Below are 27,332 nucleotides of genomic sequence, written 5' to 3' on the forward strand. Positions count from 1 at the left end.
TGATTTTTTTTTTTTAACATGGCTTTATTTTCACTATCTGTTGGGTCATTTATTTCTTGCCTGTTTGATGATATAGTTTTCAATGTGGTGACGCCTTCAGGAAGTCTGCCCTGATTGTTCCCGTCCACCAGCTCACTTGGGTGAGTTCTTAGGTTCCTTCCTCATGGGCGCCTGCCCGGTGGCATGTCTGTCATTCTGTCATACTGACTCACTTCCTCATCTCCTCGTCTAGGCCTTACTTCTTGAGGACAAGACCCATGTCTTACTAGCTTTCCTACAGGGAGATCTACAGGAAATATTTTGCTAAATTAAATTTCTTTTCATTCTTTGAATACTCAGTTATTGCTCCAGTTAGTAATAGAAATACTCGATCGGTAATGGATGTAAGAAGACACACAGTCTTACTGAGCTCCTGTTGCAAAACCTTTTTGAGCTCTGCCAGGAAAGTGTTGTTATCCCAGTTTTTCGTCGGGTTTGATGAACACTTGGACAAAACCAGCTTGTCTTTCTGCCTTGCCTCTCCTGGCTATCTGTATCTTCTGATTACTTTCTCCACCCTAGACTTCAGGTTCAGCTACTTGGTTGACTTCATCATTTGGATATCTGGTAGACTTACCAGGTTCAAAGGTGAATTCTTAATTCCCCACTTGAAGTCTTCCATTCTTAGAAGTGGAATTCCCCCAGTTTCTCAGACCAAAAGGTCTTAGAGTTGTTCTTAACCCTTCTCTCCTGAGCTCCATTTAAAATCTATCCTACTGGCTATACCTTCAAACTGTTTCGAATCCAATTGCTTGTTTCCACCTCCACTCCTTAAGCCCTGGCATAAACCACCATCTGCCTTCTAATGGTTTCAGTATCCATGGGTGAGTCTTTTCTCAATCAAATATTACTAATTGATTACAAATTTGGGGTTTTCTATTTCTGCCGATTATTTTATATTTTTTGTTAGTTGGCACTTAACTTTTCCAGTTTTCAAATTAGTTTTCTCTTCACACTCAATATTTTTAATACAGTTTAAACATTCCTAATTCAAAAATACAAAATCAAAAATATCTGAAAGGGCCAGAGAGAAATGGCTCAATGGGGTAAAGCACTCATCATACAGGCCTGAAGACCCGAGTTCGAATCCCCAGATCCCACTTTACAGCTGGATGCAGAACAGTAGTGCGTGGCTATCATTCCAGTGCTCCTACAGAGAGATGGGAGGTGGGCACAGGAGAGTCCCTGGGAACTCATGGGCCAGCTAGCCCATGTAGGGGTTGTAGCCCGTGTAGGCCAGTAGGGGTTGGGAGGAGAGAAAGACAGAAACAGACAGACAGACCTGTGTCAAAAAAGATGGGAGTTCAGATTTTTAGAAACACCCAAACTGTAAAGTTGATATAAATATTTCAAAATTGAAAAGTTTCAAAATCTGAAGCGTGTTTGATCTAAGCACATCAGATAAATACAGTTTTGGCTTTTTGTGTCATTCCGGGCACCATGTACCATTTCTGCCATTATTTATTGTGATATTAAAATTGTACTAGTCACCACCAGTGGAAGTCTTGAATGCCCGCTCTCATGTCCTTTAGACATGGCTCTATCGACTGTGAACGTTCCTGGCATGGTCTAGAATCATCAACTGGAATAGTACTTTCTGTGGTTATATTTTTCCCTTAAGTTATAGGGTTAGATTCTTTTGTTTATGTTGAATTTTAGGAACCTTTCTATTCCTACTGACTTTATTTTTGAATGGTGGTATTTATTAGCCTCTCATACCATTTCATGTGCAGAAGACAAACTGGACCCTTTAAAAATTATTGTAAAATCAGTTGGTTTTGTTATTTAATCAGAGTCTTGACTAATTGGTTATTTTAGAATCCTAACCCAGTAAACTCACTGTGCTCTGTTTCAGTGACCCCATGTTCTTCCTCACATTCATGAAGTACATACATAAATCACTTGCTAGGCGTGGTGCTGGCTCTGCTGTCACACACATGAATGAGATCATTCCTCTGTCCTAGGATCACAGGGAGTAGACAAGCAGCAGATATGTATGAGATGGTATTGGGGTGTTTGCTGGGAATTTTCGGAGGATGCTCTGTAGTCGGTGCATATGTGTATGTGTGTGCCTGGGGTGGATGGAGGTCCCCTTACTGGAATGCACTCAGCTCTATAGTCATTCTGCATCTCTAATGATGGAATGCCAGAGGCACACCGAATGGTGTGCTTTTCATGTTGGATGTCAGAGAGGTAGGCACATCACACCGTGTCTGCCTCACTGCCTCTGCATAAGACGCCTAGCATGCTGAGATGATGGAAAGAGACTGGTGGTGCCTGCTTTGGCCCTTCAGAGGCTAGCAGCATCTTCTGAGCTGGTGATGTCATCGTGGAGAGATCAGCCCCAGGCATTGTTCCTAACCATTTCAATATATGCTTAGCCTCGATGTCTTTAAGGTTCTTATCAATTTTTTGATAAGAAGTGATAGATAACAAATTCTTTAGATTCAAATTAATTTTGAAAGCTGAAGCAAACTGCCAAATTCTTAAGCCTTGATGTTGAACAGAGACACAACAGCAGAAGGGTGGATCAGCAGCAGAACATGCAGAGAGCATGTTGTTGATACACTCAGCATGTTCCTGCAAGGGCTGCAGCGCCAAACAAGTCACTCCTCATCAGGCGACATTAGTGGAAACATAGTGTATAAGCCCCAAGACATGGTGGTCTCCCACCTACGCTGGTGAAAGATCTGATATGCGTGTAACGTGCTGAGCAGAGCGTAGCCGTCAGCTGAGTGGATTCAGGTCAGGCTGCGCTCGAGCCTTCCTCGTGTGAGAAGCGATTGCAGAGCCTGGGGTATTTCCGGCTTACAGGATAGTCTTGTTGCCCTCAAGTACTTGAATAGTTGTCATGGGAGAAGATAGGACGTGCCCTGTCGCCACGATGAGCTGAAGTCCCAGAAGACACAGGTTTCATGGGAGTCACAGCTCACCCAGGACAGAGTGAACTTGCTGTCACCGCAGTGGCTCAGAACAGTCCTGAAAGACTACAGAAGGAAGGAAGGCTGGGCGGACCTGAGCTCTACAGTTGGAAAATATATATATACCTCTAGAAAGATTTTTCCTTAATAAATCATAACTTTAAAGCAAGATTTGGCTAATCAAGATTACAGGAAGTTATACTTTTCTGATAGATAAGCAAAAACCATAGATGCTGGTATCTTGTTGGCCATTGTCTCCAAGGCTCAAAGGGCATGGCTTACTTCTTACACTGTGTGTCAGTTTATTAACAACGGCTGAACAGTTTAGGTACAACATGAAAGGGCTTGGTTTGGTTTGGTCCAGAAAGACCAGGTATAGCGTGATGCCATTTTTGTGAATCACCTGCTGACGTTCTCCTCGAAATCAATAGAAGTTTGGTGTTTCCCCTCCTGTTTTGTTTACATCATGCTGTGCAGAGCACGCACTGCTTTGGTTAACCTCAGTCTGACACTGGTTGTCATTTCTCTTTCGCCACGCTCCCATCTGGGGGCGTAACGCGGCCCATGGAGTGTCGCCAAGAGGCAAAGCAAAATTTCCCAGGTCTACTTGCTTGTAATTCTCCTTCTTTCGTAGGGGTTTTCCACAGGAAGTGGCAAAGTATTGCAGTGCGCTTTGTCTTGTGTACTTTCCTCCCACTTTTCTTCTTCCCCAGTGCCCTCCTGTCCCTCGTATTGCGGCCCTATTTACCATGGAACAAACCAAATTCTACTCAGATCAGGGCCCTGACTTCTGGCCGTCAGTTAAAGCCTGGTTGCTTCTCTACAGTGGACTTCTATGGCGGTGGTAGGGTTGGTTTTCTAACTAAGAAAACATCCAGACAGGGGCTAGAGTGATGGCTCCACAGTTAAGAGTACACACTGCTCTTGAGGGCCCAGGTTCAGTTCCCAGCACCCACTTCAGGCAGCTCACAACTACCTGTAACTCCAGCACCAAGGGATCCAACATACTCTTCTGGCCTCTGTGGGTAGTTGCACGACTGTGCACATACTCACCACAGTCACACATATATACATAATTTAAAATAAAATCTTAAAATATTAAGAGATATATACGCGGAGAGTGATTATATGCCTCTAAGAAAAAATAAATAAGTGATATTTAATAACAAATAAATTTGGACATTATAGAATCAAAAATATTCCTAATTATCCCAAATTAAGTTGGGATCAAAATCATTTTAAGGGATGTCTGGAGAGGTGGTTCAGTGGCTAAGAGCTCTTGACTGCTCTTGCAGAGGACCCAAGTTCAGCTCCCAGAACTGACATGACGGCTCACAACCATTTGTAACTCCAGGAGATCTGAGACCCTCTTCTGGCCTCTGCGAGCACCAGGCACATGTATGGTACACATATATCCAGGGGAAATACTTATATACATAAAACTAAAATAAATTTTAAGATAATGCTAGAAATTTTTCATGAATCATCTGTTTTCAGGAAATAAACAGGTCAGTGAATTAAATTTTTGTTTTGGACTTACTTTACCCAATGTGTTTTAGACTGCTTAATTTTTAAGTTTATACAGATTTTTAAAAAAATTTTGTTTAAAATAGCTTTATATTATTTTATTTGCTTGTTGTGTTCCCCACCCCCATGATCACATTGCTGACACCCTCAGTATTGTCAGTTCTGAGCTACCCAAGGGAGAACCTTCAGCAGAGTCATGGAGAATAAACACATTGAGTACCTAGTCTCAGCCTTGATGGAAAACGTTGAAATCATTGCCTAACATAAAGGTTTTTCTTTGTCTCTAAATTTTGATTTTCCATGCTATCAGAGGCCCCCTTGACACAGGTAATTTGAGTGTTGATTGTTTGTTTTCTCAGTTTGTAATTGTGGTTAAATGTATTTAAAACAGTCAGTTTTAAAGCTGTTTGCGTGGTCAGGGTTTTTTCCAACTCAAATTCTGTGTTGTCAGACCTTTTTTTTCCCTTCTGTTTTAGATTGTGACTGGTGACCATTGTCCTATATGTCTTACATATATAGTTTAGGGAGCCATAGCATTTTAAAGCTAAAGCTGTGTTGACTGTGGCCTAGAAATTTTACAAAGGAAGCGTTCAGAGACCAAAGTGATTGGTGATTCAAACAAAATTACAGCAATAACTAGGGATGTAGACCTCCACAAGTCACTGAATTAATCTAAATGTTCTTACCTGAAAATTTGCAGATTCCAGCCAGACCTTTAAAAAAAACTATATGTGTGTGTATTTAAATAGACATATATGTATATAGTGTATATATGTACATATATCTATACATATACATGTGTATGTGTATATATTTTTTACTTAAAACTAAGTAAAGCTTCCTAATTTTGTGTGTGTGTGTGTGGTCAGAGTGGAGAGTTAAATATTTTTGAGACAGGTAAGCTTTGGTAAGTTTCTCCTGACAGGAAATACAAAATGCATCTGCCATAGACAGACTAGTTCTTCCTTTGTACCAAATGGAGATTTTGTAGCATTCTGTAAGTTTGAGAATGACAGTTCAGACTTTTTATAAACACCCCTGTTGTTTTCTTCAGTCCTGAAATCACAGTTTAAAGCAGGACAAAGCTTCCTAATTTTGTACTCCTAGATGTTTTTCTTTGAGTTGGAAACATAAAGGAACGTGTGAAGCTGGGGTGGCCTCGTGTGGGAGGATGGCTCCTGTGTCCGGAGCAAGGGAAGCCTGCCTCCTGTGCTGCCCTGCTGGGCCTTGCTGACTGTGAGCTGCCTCCAAAGGACAGGCCTGTGGCCCTCCACCCAGTCTCACTTCTGTTTTATCTGGAACCTGCTCTGATCACGTCCCACCCAGATGCCACTTTGACCAGGCCCTAGCACAATCAGGATGTTGTTTCCCAGGGGTGAATTTGTGAGACTTGAAGATGCTTGAGCATCTCTGCTGCTAGTCTCCCCATAAATGAGTTACATCTGCAAGTAGAACACCCTAAGGGAGTACAAGAGTTTCAAAAAAAAATCCTCTTTGGAATTTCAGTGCCAAGTTGGTGTTCTTAATTTCAGTTTCCAGCCAAAGAGCGAGAACGGTTTCACAAGCTGTTGGCTTTGTGCTCTCACCTTTGCTAGCACTTTCCAGATCCTGCGAATCAGATTAATGAGATGAGGCTGCCTAGAGGGCCCCTTCCAGCAGCCGTAGTCAGGGATCCTAGGAACCGATGTCAGCATCCACTCCCTCCTGCCTTACTCATCCCTCAGATCTTCTAACAAACCATTTCCAGAAGCCACTGGTGCTGCATCTCTGAGATGCAGTGAGGTCCTTGCTGCTCTGTGCTGGCTGGCAGCTGCGTGAGAAAGGCCTCAGTGCAACCGTTTTGTTTTGGTTTTTACTAAATGCATACATGATCTTATGGCTCTAAAGTAAGGTAGGTCCATGTGAGCCGCCATTCAGAGTATCTACAGGAGGATTCCTGTCCAGGATTGGGATGCTATCTTAAAGAACGGTAGGCATTTGAAAGCATCCATCTAGCTCAAGAAAACAGAACCTGCCAAAAAATCAACAGGCTCAGAAACAGAAATCTCACAGGTTGGACAGGAATAGTGAGCAATTCGCTATAGCAAAGTGTCCTTAAAATATTTTTAAGGACAAGTAAAAATATTTTTAGAATGAAATAATAGAGACAAGTTGTGTAAGAAGCTAGACTGTATTTTATTTAAGAAAATAGAAACACATACTATTATGTCTTGTGTTTCAGGTGCATAAACCTAGTAGCTGTTGCAAAAGGGTCCCAGGATGGAAAGGCCCAGGGATGGCAGATAGAAGAATTTTGTGGTTCCTCATGAGTTAGACTCAGGTTTTAAGCTAAGATGGGTAAACTAAGGCAGTGAGAACAGAGGAAAGGGGGGAGTGCAGGGGGAAGGGGCAGTGCCCTTGCTCTGAAATTTGGCAGTTAAGATATCATAGGAGACGAAATGAGAAGCGGAGCACTCCCACATGGTAAGAAGGTTTTGGTACAGCCGCTCTGTTTAACAGGAGGCAAAGTAGGTTTGGGAAGAAAGGTCCAGCCTGGGGCACGTTGGTTGGTAAACCTGCTGATAGCTGGAAATGTCAGACATGCTCATGAGGGTGGTGAGAACATTGGTTTTGGTTTTGGCTTTATGGGGGTGTTTTTTGTTTAGGGTGCGTGCCTCTGCATACTTGTGCATGAATACAGGTGTCCAAGGAGACCAGATCACATTGGGGCCAGAATTACAGGTGGTTGTGAGCCTCTCAAACCAACGTGGCACTAAGAACCAAATTCGGATCTTCTGCACGAGTAATCTGTGCTCTTAACCACTGAGCCATCTCTCCAACCCATAGATATTAGTTTAGTATCATATGGAGTCGATAATTCAAACCATAGTGGATGAATATCAAAAAGAGACCAGAGACTAAGAACCAAGAACCAGTGCTTGTTAAGACTGCTCCTGGGGTGGGGGGTGAGTGGGTGGGAAGGGCAAGCAGCCAGTGGTGTAGGAGAAGGGAGGTCAGGTCAGAAGAGGGGCTGAGCTTCCAAGGTCGTCAGTGGGGTAATAATAAGTAACTAATAGGTCTGGAAACTTGAAGTCAGTCACAGCCTTTAAGCAGGTTTCATTTGAAGACTAATAGAATTAGTTAGGTTTCAGGAAGCTTCAATTTGAGGTTCTTCTTGATAACTAGAGATGTTCTTGAACAGTTGGTAGAGAATGGCATATGAGCTAGTGTGAGAAGTGCCTTAACCTTTCTCGCTGGCTTATAGAAAACATCAAATGAAAAAAAAATGGTTCTGTTTTCTTGGAGTAGCACAAGACCCCATGTGTTTGAATAAGTGATGGCCTTTGTACTTAACATCATCAAGAAAGGGCTGCTGTCTTTAGAATAAGGAAGAAGAGGGCGTGTGTCCGTAACTTAGGGAAAGGTCCTTCAGATCCTTCCTGGGGTAGGGAGTAATTCAGAGAGATCTAGAATAAACATTGAGTGTAAAAATAAGATCACTGTTCCTGGAAAAAGGAACAGACACAGTTCTCTGAATTGGTGACAAGAGCCCTGAGCGTCAGTGACAGAAAGGAAAAGGCATTTGGGGGAAAGCTTGCATGCAGAAACTTCACATTAGAGCCCAGGAAACCCCAGCAGCAGCTATCTGTGAGGGCAAGGGGAGATAAAGGACCATTATTCTGCCTCAAGAACTATACCAAGCAACTTAAGTGATCTGTCTCCTTTTAATACTTGTGAAAACCCAGAGACTATGTTCTCATGTTCACGTTTTTCATATGAAAAGAAGTCAAAAGTTACTAACTTTCCCAGGGTCTGGCATCAGCTGGTAATGGAGGGTCTGCGATTCAGAGCCAGCCAGTCTGCCCCCAATGCCTGTGTTTTTGCTGCATGAGATTCTACTAGTTTGAGGTCTTGGAGGTACAGCCCTGTGTCACATCAGGATGAGATCTTCTGGGGGAGGTTCATCCATCCACCAGAGAAGGATCCTCTAGTCTGAGGAGTTGTGAGGCTGAGGAATTGGGGTGGAACGACAATGGGGACCCTGCAAGTGTGAGGGAAATAAGAAAATCAGTGGAAGGAGACATATGAGGCAAGTGCAGGGGAGAGGAGGCCTCGGGCCTGCAGCAGACTGCTGACAGGGGTTGGGGAGCAAAGGGCTAGCCTGGTCTTAAGGGAAGCACTCGCCCGGCCTTGATTTTCCCAGTGATGATGACTGAACAGTCAATTTCCCACTGCTGCTGGGATTCCTAGAGGTTTCAGTACCAACTTCCAGTCTAGTAACAAGACCAGAGTCCCTGGCTAGACCCAGGCTAATGTTGTACTCTGGTATGTAATGATCACATTCTAGCTCAAGAAGTTTCTTGAGAGCATGTATTAGGATCCAGGCATCGTTAAAGGCAAAAGAAAAAATTAGCACTTTAATTTCTTCCCACCTAATACAAGTCTTAATATTTTAGTAATTTCTCTTCGCTAAATAGCATTTTAATACTATCTCAATTGTTAGTTATATACATAGTAACAAGATAATATAACAGGAATTATTCCAGAGACTAAGGAGTAGAAAGGATAAAAGAAAAAAATGCTTCCGTTCCTGTAGTTTACCATTCTTTTGAAGGGGTGAAGGGATTTCAAGACAGAGTTCCCTCTGTAGTCCCTGCCTGACCTGGAACTCTCTCTGTAGACCAGACTGGCGGCAGACTCAGAGATCCACCTGCCTCTGCCTCCTGAGTGCTGGGATTACAGGCATGTGCTACCAATGCCCAGCAGCACCACTGTCTTTCTAATGGAGAAGACAGGACATTATTAATATAGGAAACATGATGGTATTTAACATGCAGAGAAAAGGGCTGGAGAGATGACTCAGCAGTTAAGAGCATTGGCTGCTCTTCCAGAGGTCCAGAGTTCAGCTCAGGTAGTTCACAACTTGAACTATAGTTCCATGGATCTGATGCCCTTTTCTGGTGTGCAGATGTATATGAAGACAAAACATCCATATACATGAGTAAACAGAGTAAACAGACAGAGGGTGAAGTAGGGAGAAGAGCAGCAGGTGGGGTGAGAAGAGTTTAGGTAGAGGAAGTCCCAAGGAACACTCGTGCAAGGAAAGAGTGCTCAAAGCCTGCAGGTAGCAGGAGGTAGCAGAGTGTCTCAGCAGACCACACAAGGCCAGAAGCTCTCTCTACTGGGAACTCACCTGGAAAGTTCCAGAACAGCAGAGTCTGGTGTGGCTGCATTGGAAATAGAAGAAACAGGGTCCAAGAGGAAGTGGGGATCAGATTCCCCAGCCCTGGGGCCTCTTCAACTGCTGTAAAGGCTTTTTGAGAATAGAGAGATATCCAGCTGCTTTTGTTTGTCTTGGTTTTAACATGGGAATTGTAAGCATGCGTACATGGAATTACATAATGAGCCCCTGTGCTAATCACTCAATTTCAACCATCTTCACTTTTGGAATTTTGAGCAGAGGAATGATGAGACTTAGCAGGACCTGACTTGAACAAAATCCCTCGGCACAGATCCCGAGGGGGTGGGCTCCCAGCCAGAGTGGCCCCAGAGATGCTGAGGGTGATTGGATCCTGGGCTGCTTTTGACCGTCTCACTTGATATTATTTTCTAATTTCTTGACAAAGCATGTAGTAGAGTAAAAAGAGTAAAACAATAAAAAGAAACGATGCCAGAGAACACTATTATACACTTAATTTTCTATTTAAAATGCTCCCTCTGGCAAGAGGCTGGCTGAGGTGAGTGCTTCTGACATTGTTTGTCCACCAATTACACACTGCATCCGTACATTCTTTTACGGTCGTGGATTATTAAAGCCACAAAAGGTGGGGATTTGTCATGTGTTAGCAAAGCTCAGGACTTCCCTGCACCTGAGGTTCTCAGGGAAGCCTCACCTCTAGACATTTATGTTTTATGTGATAAAATTAAAAGGGAAAAGCAAAAAGAAAAACGGAAGGCCCAGGTCAAGGTATGATGATATGAAACTTTCAGAGCAGCGCTGTGTGCAGGTAGAGGGTTCCCCCACCCTCACAGCAGGGCTGTGTGCAGGTCGAGGGGTTTTTTGCCTGCTCTGGGCAGACCCTCCTATCTGAGAGGTGGTTTGCACTATAGTCCCAGCCTGAGTCTCGAGCTCCATGTGCTGTTGGCCACTCTAGTAGGGAGTGCCAGGAATACTGCAAATCCATGAACCCTGCTGGGAAAACAAGTGTGCCATTAGTAGTGAATGAATTGAAGGGGTTTCCATGCGTCCCATCCCCTGCTTGCAATAGCGCAGCAGTGCTCGGAGGATGAAGAGTGAATTCCACAGTGTTCTGCATCTTGGCTGTCCTCAGAAGGTTACATCACTTGTTGCTCAGTCTAAACTTGTTTTTTTTTTATCTGCAAGATGGGGGTACTAGTGCCAACCCTGCCTATCTCAGGGTCATCACAAGGCCCAGATGATCTCCACAGATAAGAAGGAAGGAAAGAAAGAAGCTGCTTGGTGCCAGACACTATGCAGGCCTCACAAGAAGCTGCAACCAATGTAGACACAAAGCATGAGGTTCAGAAGTTACCCACTCACGTAAGATTGCAGAGCTGGATGAAGGCAGAGTTGGGCTCTGATTCTGGGTTAGATCCACTCAGCATCCCCTGTCTCAGCGAGAAGAGACCAATTCAGCACTTTCTATGCCAGTAGGGGTGATCTCGTGTAGCAAGCTTTGATCTCTGCTTCCTGGTTGCACAAATAAATAATTGAGAACAGTAAAGTGACTACCTGTCCTCCTTGAGAGGGTATATATTATTAAAATAATCTCCTAGTCTCTCTCCTGCCCCTCGTTCCCCTTCTCCTTCCCGCTCTCCCTCTTTGTAATTTGACTTCCATGGAGAAGAGTAAGTGTCATGGTTTAATGTTAGCTGTAGTATTTTTTTTTTCTTTAAATGGAAGAGACTCAGGGAGACAAGAGAACTTGGATCCTTCTCACACCTGGCTCTGAGGCCTTTCTCACAATACACATCAGTGCCAACGAGCAGGCGTTTCTGTGACCACCGTGTTCCTGTGCTCAGATGGGCAGAGCAGAGCCATAGAGCTCTGGAGCGAGCTTGGCACGGAGAAAAAGGGCTGAGCCAAGTGGTGGCATGGTGCAGTGAAATCATGACTGGGCTTTGGGGTGGGGGAGACCGGAGTTCCAGGGACCTGCCAAGTCACTGCAGTCACAGGAACCAGGCAGTGGACTTTGGCTTCTTCCCCAGGGGAATGGGGAACCACTACTGACCCCACATGGCTGTTGTGGGGATTGCTCCCTCGCCTTCCATAGGTAGCGGTTGGGAAGTAGACACATGCTCTGAGAAATGAGCAAACAAGCCAAGTAAGACGTTGTTAACCCTTGCTGGTCAGCTACATATCATTCTCCCAGTCATTGTCCATACAGGGACAGTAGTGGAACCTTCATAGGCTGGCATCATGAGGAAGGTGTCATGGAAGACTCGGGTTTAGGTCTTCTCTTGAAGAATGGGTACCATTCTCAGTGGGAAAGAGAAGAGACCATGGCTGTTGGTGGAACTGTGGAGAAATGCCTGTGGGATGTTCCTGAGAAAGGCCAGGCAGGGGTCAGGAGGACTGCGAGAGCACTCTGCATGCTCTCTGCCTGCCCCTCCTACTACCCTCTCCCTTCAAATCTCAGTCTTCGTTAGTTGTACTGGAAGCTTCCTGGCCATGTCTAAACCCTAATAGAAAGTCCTTCTGACAAGTTCTCCAGTTAGGTTTTACATGTATTGTTGAAATTATCTGATTAGTATCTGTCCCAGTGTTTAATTCCTATGGGAGCAGATGGGGCTTGTTCTGAGCAAAGTGCAGCCTGCACTCCCTGATCTTAGGGGCTTTACAAACATTCTCGGTGAGGTGATAGACTAGACAGGAGACAGTTAATATCTGGGATTATTGATTCCCCTCAGGGAGCAAGTGTTGTGTTATCTCATTTAATCTTAAAGCAGTCCTGTGATCATGTGTTACTGGTTGGATTTTCAAGGTGGAGAAGCTGGCATGTGGGACTATTAAGTGTCACTCCCTAGCAGCTGGGGGATTTGAACCTGACTGGGAGAGCTCTGAACCTAGCTGCTTCGTGTGGTAGAGTGGAGTCAGGCTTCCAAGCAGAGTGAGCTCCCAAGCAGAGCTTGTCTTAGGTTCTATTTGGACACTGGGAACATTTCTGTTCCCTTCGTAGCCATCACTCCGAAAGAAAACGTAAGCCAAAAAGTATGGTTTTATGTCTGATGTTGTACATTTCTGCTGCTTCTACTTCCTGTCAAAGTACTTAGCCAAATTTATCCAGACAGCAACCTAGACTTTTAAAACTCTGATTCTAAGAAGATTCTAGACCACTTGCCTCTTCTAACCCCATTGAAGAAGCAGCATGTGCTTTCCACGGTGGGGCGGGTTTTTTAGGTAGAAGTATATGGTTGACTAAAATGGGCTTCTAGTTCCAAAAGCAGTTCTGGCTTGTGGACACAGAACTTCTAGAAGAGTCTTGCGTTTTGTCTGGGAGGCCAGCAAAGTCTGGTTGTCCCCAGGAATGGCAGCTGCCACTAGAATAACATAGTATTTTCAAGAAAAGTAAAACACAGCAATGTGGAAAATGACTTCTCCTAGGAATAGAAGTGGGCCAAGTGTCTTCCAGCCAGTCGCCTCACAGACGTTTGAAAGATCACCTTGGGCAGCTGTGATACTGCAGGCCCCGTGAGTGGAGGCATAGCTGACGTAATGTTCTGTGGTCTGCTGTGCCCTCCGTGAGGACTTACAAGCTCTAATGTGTGCTCTCACCACAACCCCTTGAGCATTACTAGCCATTGAACAGATACGGAGACCAAGTCACCCAGCCTCGAGTATGGACTGTCCTTGCAGTCCATGCTCTTTCACTCTCCTGAGCAGCTGACTGCGCAGGGTAGCACCTTGTCTCCCCGCCTGTGGCTGGACACCCATCATGTACTCAAGAATATGGTCAGACTCTTAGAAAGACCTTACTAACAGACACAGTTGCCCTCCGTAAACTTTGTTTTCAAGAGACTGTTCTGTGGAGGAGTTAATATTTCCATTAACTTCATAGAATAAATTTCTAAATTGGTAGCAAATACCCTTTGGTCTCCATGGCATCCTAGATGATGGTTCCCCAAGTTATCATGTCAAGGTGTGCCTGTGCCATACAGCTGTGTCTTCTCTCTCTCTCTCTCTCTCTCTCTCTCCCTCTGTCAAGGTGTGCCTGTGCCATACAGCTGTGTCTTCTCTCTCTCTCTCTCTCTCTCCCTCTGTCAAGGTGTGCCTGTGCCATACAGCTGTGTCTTCTCTCTCTCTCTCTCTCTCTCTCTCTCCCTCTGTCAAGGTGTGCCTGTGCCATACAGCTGTGTCTTCTCTCTCTCTCTCTCTCTCTCCCTCTGTCAAGGTGTGCCTGTGCCATACAGCTGTGTCTTCTCTCTCTCTCTCTCTCTCTCTCTCTCTCTCTCCCTCTCCCTCTGTCAAGGTTTGCCTGTGCCATACAGCTGTCCTCACACTCAGGTTCTCACCCTCTCTCTCCTCCCCACCCCTCTCTCTTTCTGACGGTATCTTGGAAAGTACAGAAAGTCCAGGGCCCTCCCAGTTTTTATTCTGTGGTCTGTGTAAAAACCAGATGATGCCATCCTGACTTGGACTCTCAGAGGGATCAAACAGCGCATTAGTCACTGGCAAATCTTTCAGGTTCTTTACCTCAGAGTCGTCCCAGTTCCTCATTCTTGCCACCCGTCAACCATGAAGTTAGTAGTAAGAAAAACAAGTGAACACACCTCCCACCTCTCTTCTCCAGCACCAGTGACTAACGGGAGCGTCAGAGGGCTCAGATTCCAGAGTGACTGGCCTTCCTCACTGAGTTCTTTCTGCTTAAGTGGAAAGCTAGCCTGATTTCACCCAAGTGAAGCGCTTCCTCGCACTTACTCTGCTGTGTTCCTGTGCACCCTATCAGTTACAAGGGAATCACTTGTTTGGCTTGGTGCCCCTGCTGATCCTTGACAGACTGAGCTCAGATCTCATCACCCAGAGCTGGGGCATCAGTCATTCAAGAACTTTTTATTCTTTGTCCTACACTTAAATGGAAAGGCTGCTTGCTAAACTCACTTTATTTTAATACCAGAGAGAGCTTGAAGTGCTGTGTCTAAGAAATATTCATGCTTTGGGGTAGTAAGGGTTAAAGTTAGTGCAAAGCCTTCCTTTGCATTGGCTTGTTCCCCACTGTGGGGAGGCAGTAAGGAGTAAGTCTTGGTCCATTTTCTGTTATGATAGCTGATGAGTAGTTTACACAGAGTTAAAGTTCATTTGGCCGGCAGTTCAAAGGCTGGGAGGCTTCAGATTCGGCAGCCACATCTGATGGGAACTCTGCAGTCTGAGGACAAGACAGGAAATTACATAACAAGATAGGCCATCCTGGCTTAAGTATCTCTTCCTCTTTGTGTAAGGCACAGCTCCATTGGATAAGGGACTGACCCTTATGGCATATTTGACTTTACCTCCTACAGATCCACTTCCAGTACAGGCTGAAAACATTTCATGAGTTTTTGGCAGGGTTCAGAAGCAAACCATTACAATGCTGCATCGGGGCTCAGTCAGGGAGGCCCTTGAGGAGTCTACCCAGCTGGTTGGAGGGCAGGCCAGTGTTCATGGCCACAGTAGCTCTTCTCCATAGCCTCTAGGGAGTAATACCAGAAGTGATCAAGCTCTGACAAAGGTTCCATTGTGGGAAATCCATATTAAGAAAAATTCTACAGAGCCCTGCCTCAGTGGAGTCTTGACAGTTGAAGGGGATGGTATTAGAAGCAAGCTGGCTGAGGAAGGCCGTGTCTTCACAAGACGCTTTATTAGTAAATGCAGGTGCTTCGTGTTTATTATCAGAAGGGCTTCCAGAGATGCAATGCATTTCAGCAACACGTGAGATCTATGACAGGTTCTGACTTAAGAGATTCAGAAGGGGAAAATGATGGCACTGAGCTTTTGGTGTGATTTTTGGTCTTCATGGGGGACAGGTCCTATGCTGTAGAAGTCAGGATGGTCAACTAGACAAGAAAGAAAACCTGGTCTCTTCTGTTTTTTCCTCTTTATTGCTGCTCCCATCGTGTTAGCGATATACACATAAAAATTACCTCACATGGAAACTTAACTGCATAAAAGAAGAGCCAAATAACCAGAGGTGAAACCGAAGAATTTCCATTCAGGGAGTTTGCTCTGTTATTTAAGAAACCTAAGAGGCGCCTGACATGTGCATTGTAAGTGTCAGAGTCCAAGGCGGAGGAAACTACTGAAGATAGGCGGGTGTCGTAGTAAGTGACCGTGGGCCACGGCATGGGCTTGCACTGTTGAAACCAGCATTCGGAGCCAAGTTACAGGGCACGGCATTAGGGTACATTCTTTTTTCGTGCCTTTACTACATTAGTCATCCATTCTCTCCTCATGCACGGTTTTCCCAGTTTTTGTCTCCCAAAATTGTGACAATGATACAGAGAATAAAACAGTTTCGTTAGTAAGGAGGATTACTTAGGGACGCAAGTGTTAGTTCACACTAACGATGCGTACTCTGTTTTACTGTCTTGCTTCCAGGATATTCAGGCTTACCACATAAAGCAACCCCCACTAACATTTCGATTTATTCCCATCCTGTCATGTGTTCATCATACATTTTTAAGTTAAGCTATAGCCACATGTATACATTTGCAAATTTTTATATTGTGTTTATGCTCACTGATTCCACTTTACAATAAGGTCAAATATACTAACTGTTAACAATGTGCTTCTCATATAGATTTGCAACTATGTGGGACCTGCAAAGGTTATTGTTCAGTTGGTCACAAATGGGAAAAATATCCACCTGCATGCCCACAGCCTGGTGGGAAAACACTGTGAAGACGGGATCTGCACTGTGGTAGCCGGCCCCAAGGACATGGTGGTTGGGTAAGTGGGGGCACACGGTGCGGCGGGAGATGGGAACGGTAGCACATGAAGCGCATGGGTGGGAAATCAATAAGCCCTTCATCACAGACCTGTGCGAGGCCTGAGAGGGTCTGAAAACACCCACACATACAAACCTAGGGAATGCGTGTGATTGCCTTTGAACCCTAAGGAAAAAAACAGTGATCAGATATGTGACTGCCTGAGACAATCCTAGCGTTTATACTCTTGGCCTCCCACAGGTGTGCGGTTCAGTTGAGTGATGTTATATTTATAGGACCTGACCTAAGAGCCATTTTCAATTTATCTTTGTGCCATTTTCAATGGTGTTTTTTGTCTCCTGGACATAAAGATAAAGACAAAAGCAAAAAAAACAAAATGCCACCTCCTTAACTATACAGAAATGGTTACCTTATAGATGCTTTTCGCTTCTTTGGAGCAGGGTCTTCACTTGTAGTCTAAGGTTAACATGAACTAACAACTGTCCTTCTGCCTCCTGAGTGTTTAGGTGCTGAGATTGGAGTCACACACCACCACAGCCAGCTCTGAGTTTATCTATTTGTGATTCCCTTAATAGATTCCTAGTGGGAACATTTGAGACATGAAGGAGATAAATATATATTGTTCCAACTCGATGCTACTTAAGAAGTATGCAGACTAAGTAACCAAGAAATGCAAGTTGGTTTGAGCATGCATTCGATCTTAACAGTAGATAGAGATTAGTGTATTCATTCAAAGTCAGTCAAATAAAACAATTTTTAATGAATGAAACTTTATGAAAATTATTTCATTTCTAAAGAATCAAGAAATAATAAGATATAATTATGCCCTGAGGGTAAAAATGCTTGCTAAGTAAGAGTGATGACCCAGGTTCAGATCCCCTGGCTGCACAGAAAAGCCCATTGCAGAGCATGGGGATGTGGAATCCCAGCTCCCGTGGGGGTGATGGGAGGCAGAGATGGGAGAATCTCTGGAATCCCATGTAGCAGACAAACAGCGGACTCAGTGTCAAACCTGAAGTTGTCCTATGACCTCTGCACACACACACAAATGTGTGCACACATAAAATAGATATTCGTTATTCTAAGGTTTTTGTTTGTTTGTTTCATTATCCTGAAACAGTAAACTAGCAGACAGTGTAGTAACTTAACCCAGAGTGAAAATTGATGTAAGCATTCATTCATTTCCGAAACAGATTACTCTTACTTTGGGGATTCTTAGAAACCACATATGAGGGCCAATCCAGTAGCTCAGAAAGCGCACTTTCCACCAAGTCTGAAACCTGAATTTAACTCCTATGTCCCACGTGAATGGAGAACCGACTCTGACTTCCACATGTAGCAAAGGGTTATGCATGCAGCACACACAAATATAAGTAAAATGAGCCGGGCGGTGGTGGCGCACGCCTTTAATTCCAGCACTCAGGAGGCAGAGGCAGGCGGATCTCTGTGAGTTCGAGACCAGCCTGGTCTACAGAGCTAGTTCCAGGACAGGCTCCAAAGCCACAGAGAAACCCTGTCTCAAAAAACCAAAAAAAAAAAAAAATAAGTAAAACGGAATAAAATTTTAAAATAAAAATAGTAGTTGTCTTAGGCTTTTAATTGCTGTGAAGAAACACCACAACCACAGCAACTGTTATAAAGGAAAACATGTAATTTGCGTGGCTTACAGTTTGAGATGTTTAGTCTATTATCATGGCAGGAAGTGTGGTGACACACAGGCAGACATGGTGCTGAAGAAGGAGCTGAGAGTTCTACATCTTGACTTATAGACAAGGAAGTGAACTATGTCACTGGACTTAGCTTGAGCATAGGAGACCTCAAAGCCCACCCCCACAGTGACACACTTCCCCCAACAAGGCCGTATGTATTCCAACAAAGCTACACCTTTTAATAGTGAAACTCCCTTTGGGACCCATTTTTTTTTTTTTATCAAATCACCACAATAGCTAATTAAAATAAGTTTTGAAAACAAAAGATAAGAGCTAGGGAGATGGATTCATGTGTTAAGTTTTTGCTGTACAAACTTCAGGACCTAAGTTTAGATCTCTAGCATCCACATAAAAAGTCAGGTGTAGAAAACCAAGAAAATAAATAAAGTAAAAATAGGGAAAGACTGGGCATGGTGGCACATGCCTTTAGTCCCAGCACTCAAGAGATAGAGGCAGGATCTCTGAGTTTGAGGCTAGCCTGGTCTACAAAGCAAGTTCCAGAACAGCCAGGACTACACAGAGAGACTCTGTCTCACACACCCACTCCAAAAAATAGCCAGATGTGGTGGTGGTGCACCTGGGGCCCTGTTGTAGTGTGGCGGGGGACCGCAGACAGCCAGCTAGTCTAGCCAGTTAGTGAGCACTAGGCCCAGGGAATAACCCTGCTCCAAAAATGAGGTGGAGAAGCGACTGAGGAAATTTTCCTGCCATCACCCTGTGGCGTCTGTACTTGTGGATAGACTTTTTGTTAATTTGATTAATTATGTATAACATCATTCAGAGTTTCCTAAGTTTCTAACATCATTCTTAGTTTAAGTGGTGTCAGCTAAAATCCCAGCAAATGTGGGCTTTTTATGCAAAGAAAGAAACTGCTTAATCACCTGTGGTGAAGTCTGGATTCCCTTCTCTCGAGTCCCTTGTTCTTGGGAGGCACAGACAGCTTTCGTTTACCTGGGCATTTCTTTGTTTGACTATGAAGATGTTCAAGTGGGAAAAGCCTAGAGAGAGGAGCTTTCCTTTAAGACTCTAAAATCTGATGCTTTTGATGTTGGAGGAATGTATCTAAATGGAAGGAAGAAGCTTAAGGTGATTCTTGTGTACTTTAACTTGTCTCAGCGTCTCCTGGAAGGGCGGTCCTCTTCTTGGTCTGTCACGTTTGGGTCCCTTCCAGATCCTGCCTGGCTTGTGAGAGGCGAATGCAGGGTTTCAGACAGTTGATCCATTATGGTTTCTGCTGATTTTACCACAGCAGTGCCCATCCCTTTAAAGCATTTGTAGTCTTTTGGTCTTGTTTAATCCATCTTCCAATTGCATACTTTTGAGGAAATTATACATGGAATTCTCTATTAGTAATATTTATTATTATAAAACTTCCAGTATGTAGTATGCATACTGTTGCTTCTCTGTGTTGGTTTAATAATCTTCAGTGATTTTAGAAGAAACTACTGGTGGCTGTCTCTGTAGCTCAGTGGGAGGGACCTGCATGGCATGCACAGGCGCTGGGATGATCCCCAGCAGCAGCATCAATAAAAAGAACCAATGGTTATTTACTCTAAGCTGCACGTAGCAACAGTGCAATAGATTGTGCATCTGTAAGCAGAGGGAGGAGGTCTTCAGTGTCTTGTAGTGCAGTGGAGGGTGTGGTTCTGGAGTTGAGAGTGCTCACCGTTCATTTAGCAAGCATTTCACCATCTAATTCCCGAGTTTGCTCCCTGGGGTTTGATTTAGTTGTCGCTGAGTGGGACTTTCTAATGTTAGAAAGCTTCGAGAGATGTCATCAAGGAGATGCCACCTGGGTTATAGTAGCTAGCCACAGCAGCTTTTCTCACTGGGGTCCTTAGAGTGGCTGTACTCACTTTACATCTGGTATTTAACAGAGAAAATTCTGCCCACAGTATTTCCCAAAAGACATCATTTCTCTCATGATTCATTCATCTCTGTGACCTGTATCTTACTTTTTTCTTTTCTTTTCTTTTCTTTTTTTTTTTTGTGGGTGTTAAAACAGCATGCTAGTTGCCTGGGAGCCAGAACAGAAATGGGGGCAAGTCGCATGACTTTGGAGACTTGAATTTCTTTTTTTACAAAACCGGGAAGACATACTATCTTCGGGCACTTTCTATCTTCAACATTTTAGACCAAGCCAATGTTAGCTAATGCTATAAAATAGCAAGAGCAAACTTGCCACTGTCTTTCTATGGTATGACATCGATTAGTTTATTTAGTTCTGACTTGTAGGCAAGAAATTTAGGAAGGCAGCCAAAGTCATTTCTTAGACTTGTCAATACTGGAAATAGAATGGAGATAACCTGTTTTCAATAATACATATTACACTGAGTATAGATTCACAAGCAAGGCACCAGTCCAAAACATTAAGATATGTAAAAAGACACCAAGAAGACTCGCAGCTTTGCAGGCATCAAAACCAGAAGGATCCCACACACTTTATTTACGGTGTCTCCCACACCTTCTCAGTTTGAGTTCTCAATAAGTTTAATTACTGTTTTCAAGATTATTTTATCAATATTAAAACATTCATCTCTTAAGTTTTGATTATGGATTTAATGATTTTAATATAGGGTTATTCTTTTAAAATTTTAGTTAGCTTTCATAAGTCCTCTCATTTCTTATTCATTTATTTAAATTTTACCACCTTTCTTGATTTAAAAAATCCTGTTTGGTATTTTATTTTGACCTAGAATGTTAATTTTTCGCCAACATTCTAGTTCTTTGAAACTTTTCATTCAGTGGAAAATGTCTGTGCTTTTCTGCTTTGTGTAGGCCACATTCACCAACAGCCACCACACCCTGTTTGTTTCCTGGCAACCTGGGTTGAAAGAGTTGTGCAGTTCTTTATTTTTCACAACTAATTTATAGAGCATATATCACTAAAGCAGTGGTTCTCAGCCTGTAGGTTGTGACCCATAGGACTATCTGAAAACTCAGATATTTACGTTACAGTTCATAACAAAATTACAGTTATTAGTAGCAACAAAAATAATTGTATGATTGGGGGTCACATCAACACGAGAAATGTATTAACAGGTCTCAGCATTAGGAAGGTTGAGAATCACTACTCTGCGGGCTGTATAAATATAAAGCATAAAGGTGAACCTTTGGCCTCACTCAGTGGAACTGCTGCGTTATTAAATCCCTATTTTAGAGATCCAAACTAATTGAGGTTGGTCATTCTGTGTGACCAGACAGAAGAGGCCCTGACTGGAGAAGATTGGCCAAATGTGGACCTAGGCTCGAAGTGTGCCATTCCAAGTTGGGGTGTGCACTGTGGTCAGGGACTGCGTTTGAAGCCTGTGAAATCAAGGACTAAGTCTTGAAACAACAAATGCCAAAGAGGGGCCATTTGTGAGCCCCAAACTGAATCCCAAAGGATTCAGACACATCACGACTTCAGAAACAGATGACAACGAAGATGAAAACATCTGGCTTACTGCTTCGTGTTTATTGGTGGCTTCAGGGTCACGTCAGCCTGGGTCTTCTTTAAGACTGATGCCAGCCTCCATCCAGGAGAGTCTGATTTCGCAGAGCAGTGTAAAGCCAGGTTCTCCAGCCTCAGCATCGCTCAGAATTAACTGAAGGGTTGGTTAAAACACTTTGTTTGTTCAATAGGTTTAGATCAAACCCCCAAATTTTCAGTATGCTCTAAAATAATGTTGATGTTGCTGGTCTAAAGACTCCCGTGTTATGAAAACAAGAGTAAGAAGCAAGGTTGTGCTGCCAGCCCTTTTATTAGCGGGTGTGGCCTTTCTGTTTTTAAAATGTCATTGCTGCAGTAGAAACCCTTTCAAGTGTTCATTTCTGTGGATTTTGATAACCACATGGCTACGAACATCAAGTGTGCACTGCTGCCAACCCCAGAATCTCTGCACGCCTCTCAGCAGTCAACCCTTCCTCCACTAGAGGCCTTGAAAATACTGACGAGTTTCCTTTATATACATACAGTTTGCCTTTTTAGAATTACATGCCGCAGAGTCATACAGCACACAGCCTTTCAAAGCCTGCCTCCTTTCACTTGGCGCCGTGCACTGAAGTCCTCCGTGTTCCATGTGTCTGCTCTTGCTTCCTTTCAGTTACTCTGTGGTAATGCATTTAGGGACTGGGGCCTACGACCAAGCACACTTGGTTTTTTCCAGGGCTTTGAGATAAGGTTCTTTGTGTGTGAGCATAGTTTTCATTTCTCTTGGGTAAATATTCAGGAACAGAATGACAAGGACACTGACTACTAGAGCAGTGTTTACAAGAAAGGGCCAAGTCATTTTCTAAAGTGGCTAAAGCCTTCCTTGTATTATTCCTTAGGTGCTCATATTTGTAATATACTAATAAAATCTATTCTTGTTTTCTTTGACATTTTATTGTAAATTTTTTCAAGCATTTTTGAAGTAAAAGTTATTGTAATAAGCACCTATTGTGCCCTTACCAGCATCAACAATTAATTATTGCACTCCCAAACTTGATTAAATACATTCTTACTTGAATATCTTCTGGCTATTAATATCTAATTTTACTGTGGTAGGAGGATATTTTATATAATTTGTATCATTTTAAATGTACTGCTGCCTATGTTATGGCTAAGATAACAACCACTGTTACTTCAAAAACATGCTCACTCTTGTCTAGGAGATGCTCTATAAATATCAGCTTATAGTGAGTTTTTAAAACAGCCCCACTGCTCAGCCTTACAGACCAGGCAGTGGTGACACACACCTTTAATCCCAGTAGCCATACTAGGGATTAAAGTAACTGGGCAGTAGTGGTGCACACTTTAAATTCCAGTCCTAGAGAGGAGTATAAGACATGAGGAGACAGCTCTCAGACACAGTCTCATTCTGAGGGTTCAGGAAGCAGGATCACCATTTTGGACTGAGGTAGCCCATGGCTGGCTGTTTTGCTTTTCTGATCTTCAGGCAAGCTTTATTTATTAAAATACAAATGAAATATCACTACATCAGTTGGGTCCAGATGTTCAAGTGTTATTCTAGCCTTGTATCCTGATGGCTTTTTGTCTATTAGTTCTATCAGTTACTAAGAGAGAAATGTTGAAATCACATTTATAGATATGTCTGTCTTCCTTTTGTTGTTATAAGATTTTTACCTCCCTTAATGTGGCTCTTCCTTATATCAGATGTATAAATATTTAGGATTCTTACTCTCTCTTGGTTAGTTGATATTTTCATCTCCTTTCATCCTTGGTAATGTCATTTGCTCTAAAAATCCACCTTGACTGATAAGACTATACTTAGCATGATCTCACGGCATGTTGTATGTATGTGAACCTAAGGGCAACACACTTTGACTTCCTGCTCCGGGCCTTGGGCTGTCATGTCGTGTATTTTACATCTACGTACGTTATAAGTTCCACAATACGTTTGCTTTGTGCGGTTTGTTTGTTTGTTTGCCATAGACAGAATAGTAATTTTTCAGTTAGTTGCATAAATGAGGGCCATGAGCTTGCATTGACTGACACACATTCGCATCTCCATTGCTCTTCATCCTGCTTTATAGGTCAGGGTTTCTGGCTGGCCGTCCCCTGCCGGCATCACTTCCTTTACCTTTCCTCATTACTGCTGACCTGGTGCTGATGGGCTCGTTTCGGTCTGCTGCCTAAAGTCTTCTCTTCATCTCTGCTGTTCAAAGGTGTTTTTTGAAGAGCAGAGGATCCTAGGTTGACAATGTGTTCTTTCATGTCCTGGTTTTATGTTGATTCACCATCTGAGGGCTTGACCTGTTTCCAACAAGAGCTGCTCTGTGCATCTTGCCCGGCTCTGCTGTATGAAATCTGTCTAGCGGTGTTTCTGACTCCTCTCCATCTGCAGTTGTGAGCCATGACAGCTTTGAAGGACTGAGGTATAGTTTTCTTCATAAACTTGAGCTTCTTAGGATTCCTAGATCTCTGGATTTTTTATTAAATCTATAAACTTTCCAACTGTTAAATTTTCTGTTCACTGCTTCTCTGTCTGTGACCTCCCCACTTCCTCTTCTGTTTTCTCTCCCATCTCTCTCAGACTAGGGTCAAGTTGGCACCATTACTAAAGTACCCTCTAAATATTCAATCTGATGCTTAATGTATTTTGAGGCTTCTTGAAGTTGTCCAGCCCTATGGGTCTAGGAGAATGGCAGCTTTCCCAGCCTTTGAGGGCTCTTTCTCCAACATCACTGGCAGCTACAGGTATCCCCAGTGTTACTGTATCAATCCTAGTCTCTGTTTGCCTTAAGTCTACCTGTCTGCAACTGCAAAGCACTGGGCTCCCATCCTGCAGCCTGCTTATTAAGCCAGGTAATTGTAAGAGTCACTTTTTTTATCTCTTTTCTTGAGGATCGCTGTTCTGTGTCCCCTGTTCCCAGTTCCTCACCCCACTGTGGACTGTGGCAAAACATCAATGTGTGTATTGTTTACTAGGCTAAATCCTTCCTTCGTGGCTGACATAGTAAGTAAGGGTGATGGCCGTCTTCAGATGTGAAGTAGGTTACACGTAGGCATGCACCGTGGAGAAAATGTGAAGTCCACCAGCGCATCAGTCACCCAGTTTGCCCTGGCCTGACTCACATGTGGTTAGACTGGTTATAGTGCCCTCTGCAGTGTACACTGCAGTATAGTACACTGTACACCCCAGCCCTGGCAACAGTTTAGTGTGTTATACGGTGTATGCCATATATTACCTTCATAATGTAAAAATCCCAAATTCCGATGTTCGCCTAACTCAGAGTGGTGTAAGACCTGAGGGCTTGTATGTTTTTTCAGAGTGTGCTTTGCTGAACTAAAGCCCACTCCTCTCACAGCCTACTTAACTTTTGGTTCTTTTTGCTGATCATCTTCGTGCATTTCTCCAGCTTTGCAAACCTGGGCATACTTCATGTAACCAAGAAAAAGGTGTTTGAAACCCTAGAAGCACGGATGACAGAGGCGTGTATAAGGGGCTATAATCCTGGACTCTTGGTGCATTCTGACCTTGCCTATCTACAAGCAGAAGGTGGAGGAGACCGGCAGCTCACAGGTGAGCAACCTTGGCCAGCCTTACGTAAGGCTGCTGTGTCTCAAAAGAATGACTGTGTCCATCAGCCTGTCAGCCCATGAGGGCAAGGGGCTAGTGCAATTGAGTTGTTCTGCACTAGACACCTCCCTCATGCACAAAGCCTTACACACTGATTTCCCTTCTCCGTGCAGCCGGTGCTGTAGCCGGCATTTTTCACTCTGCTCTCTCACATACTGTGTGTGCCTTAAACTCTGAACCAAAGTAGAAAGGCAGGACAGGGAGTGGATGGCATAAGACAGTTGTTACAGTACTCAGAGAAAATGCAGGTTTCCGTTGATGGCTTTAATTTTGAACAATTTAATGGGGGCTGTTATATAAAATTTTTCTAATGGTCAGAATTTCAAGCCAAATTAACCAAAAGGAAAAAGAAGACCTAAATGATTAAATTAAAGATGAAAAATGGGGAATCATTACCAGAGATCCAGGTGACATTCATAGGATCATTATGGCATGCCTTGAAAACATATATTCCAAAAACTAGAAAATCTTACAAAAACTGGTAAATTCAGATATATTTGGTATGTCAATATTAAACTAAGAAGATATAAATAACTTAAAGAGACCTAAAACAAGCAATGAAATTGAAACAGTAATAAAAATGTCTTCCAACTAAAAAAGGCCCAGTCCCAGATGGAATCACAGCGAAACTCGACCAGACCTTTGAAGAAGAATTAACATAAATTATCCTTAAACTGTTTCATAAAATAGAAAGGGAAGGAACATTACTGAATTAATCTTCTGAAGCCAGTATAATCTTTATACCAGACCCAGATAAAAGCATAACAGAAAAAAGAGAAAAGAATCCAATTATGAACATGGATTATTAAGTTCTTAATAAAATGATACAAACCCAATTCATCAACACAATATAAAGATTATTGACCATGATCAAGTTGGCTTCATTCTTAGAACAGAGAATGGTTCGGCATATGAAGATTAATCAATGTAAGGCATAAATGGACTTGAGAACAGAAACTGCAGGTCATCTAAATAGATGCAGAAAACTTTGGACAAAGCACAACATCCCTTTATGATCTTCAAAAGAATAGGAATAAGAGAACTATACTTCAGCATACAATAGACATATAGCCAATAGTATTTGTACTGAAGGGAAAATGAATGCAGTTCCGTTGAAAGCAGGAATAAGACAAGGTATCACCTTTCTCTACTCTCACTCAACATAGTGCTTAAAAGCAGCAATAAGGAAAGAGAATTAAATAAAAGGATACAAACGGGGAAGGAAGAGGTCAAAATATCTCTATTTGCAGACAATATAATCCTATATACAAGAAAGCCTCAAGAGTCCACTGGAAAAGCTTAGGTCTGATGAAGTGTCAGGGTACAGATTCAACATGCAAAACTCAGTGACTTTCCTATATACCAGTATAAAACATGCCGAGAAGAAATCAGCAGACATATCAACCGTGTCTAGTGATAGCCATGCCAATAGCTTCAAAATAAGCAAACCAGATTCCTGGCAATAAGCTAACATATGAAAAGGCCTTTGCAATGAAAACTTTAAGACACTGAAGAAAGAAACAGGGAACCATAGATGGGAAGACCGCCATGCTCCAGAGTCTACATCATTAATATCACAAAAATGTTACCAAGGGTGGTCTATAGATTGAATGCAATCTACATCAAAATCTCAATGGCATCCTTCATGGAAATAAGGGACATCTATCCTAAAATTCATATAGAAGCAAAAGGCCTCAGGTAGCCAAAGCCATAGGGAAGTAAAAAGGGTATTGCTAGAGGTATCACAATTGCTGCTTTCAAGTTATACTGTAGACCCATGGTAACAAAAACAACATGGAACTGGCATCAAAACAGACATATAAATCAGTGGAATAGAAAATTAGGCAATAAATACAATTATAGCCACCTGATACTTGAGAAAGATGCCAAAATATGCATTAGAGAAAAGAGCTTGTTCAACAAGTGACGCTGGGGAAATGGATAGCCATACATAAAGAAGGGAACTAGATCCCCGCCTCATCCAGTACCAAATCCATTCAGCATGGATCAGAGGTCTCAGCGTAAAAGTCGATTGTCCGAAACATACAGAAAGTGCTCCGTGAGGCGGGTAGGCAAGGGCTCTCTGGAAGGCGCTCCAGCTACTCAGGAAATAAAATCAACCACTAACAAATGAAATTAGAAAGCTTCTG

General features: G+C 43.1%; 1 protein-coding gene across 2 annotated transcripts in view; it reads left to right on the top strand.

Moving 5' to 3' along the window:
* The window catches only part of Nfkb1 (nuclear factor kappa B subunit 1), a 113,564-nt gene that overhangs the window by 52,830 nt on the left and 33,402 nt on the right, over nt 1-27,332 (top strand). For both annotated transcript variants that reach the window (XM_075981277.1, XM_075981276.1), the window contains exons 7-8: nt 16,262-16,410; nt 24,962-25,125. In XM_075981277.1, coding sequence (XP_075837392.1) covers nt 16,262-16,410; nt 24,962-25,125 — 313 coding nt within the window. The remainder of the gene's footprint in view (nt 1-16,261; nt 16,411-24,961; nt 25,126-27,332) is intronic.

The sequence above is a fragment of the Microtus pennsylvanicus genome, chromosome 7, assembly GCF_037038515.1.
Source record: "Microtus pennsylvanicus isolate mMicPen1 chromosome 7, mMicPen1.hap1, whole genome shotgun sequence".
Lineage (NCBI taxonomy): Eukaryota > Metazoa > Chordata > Mammalia > Rodentia > Cricetidae > Microtus > Microtus pennsylvanicus.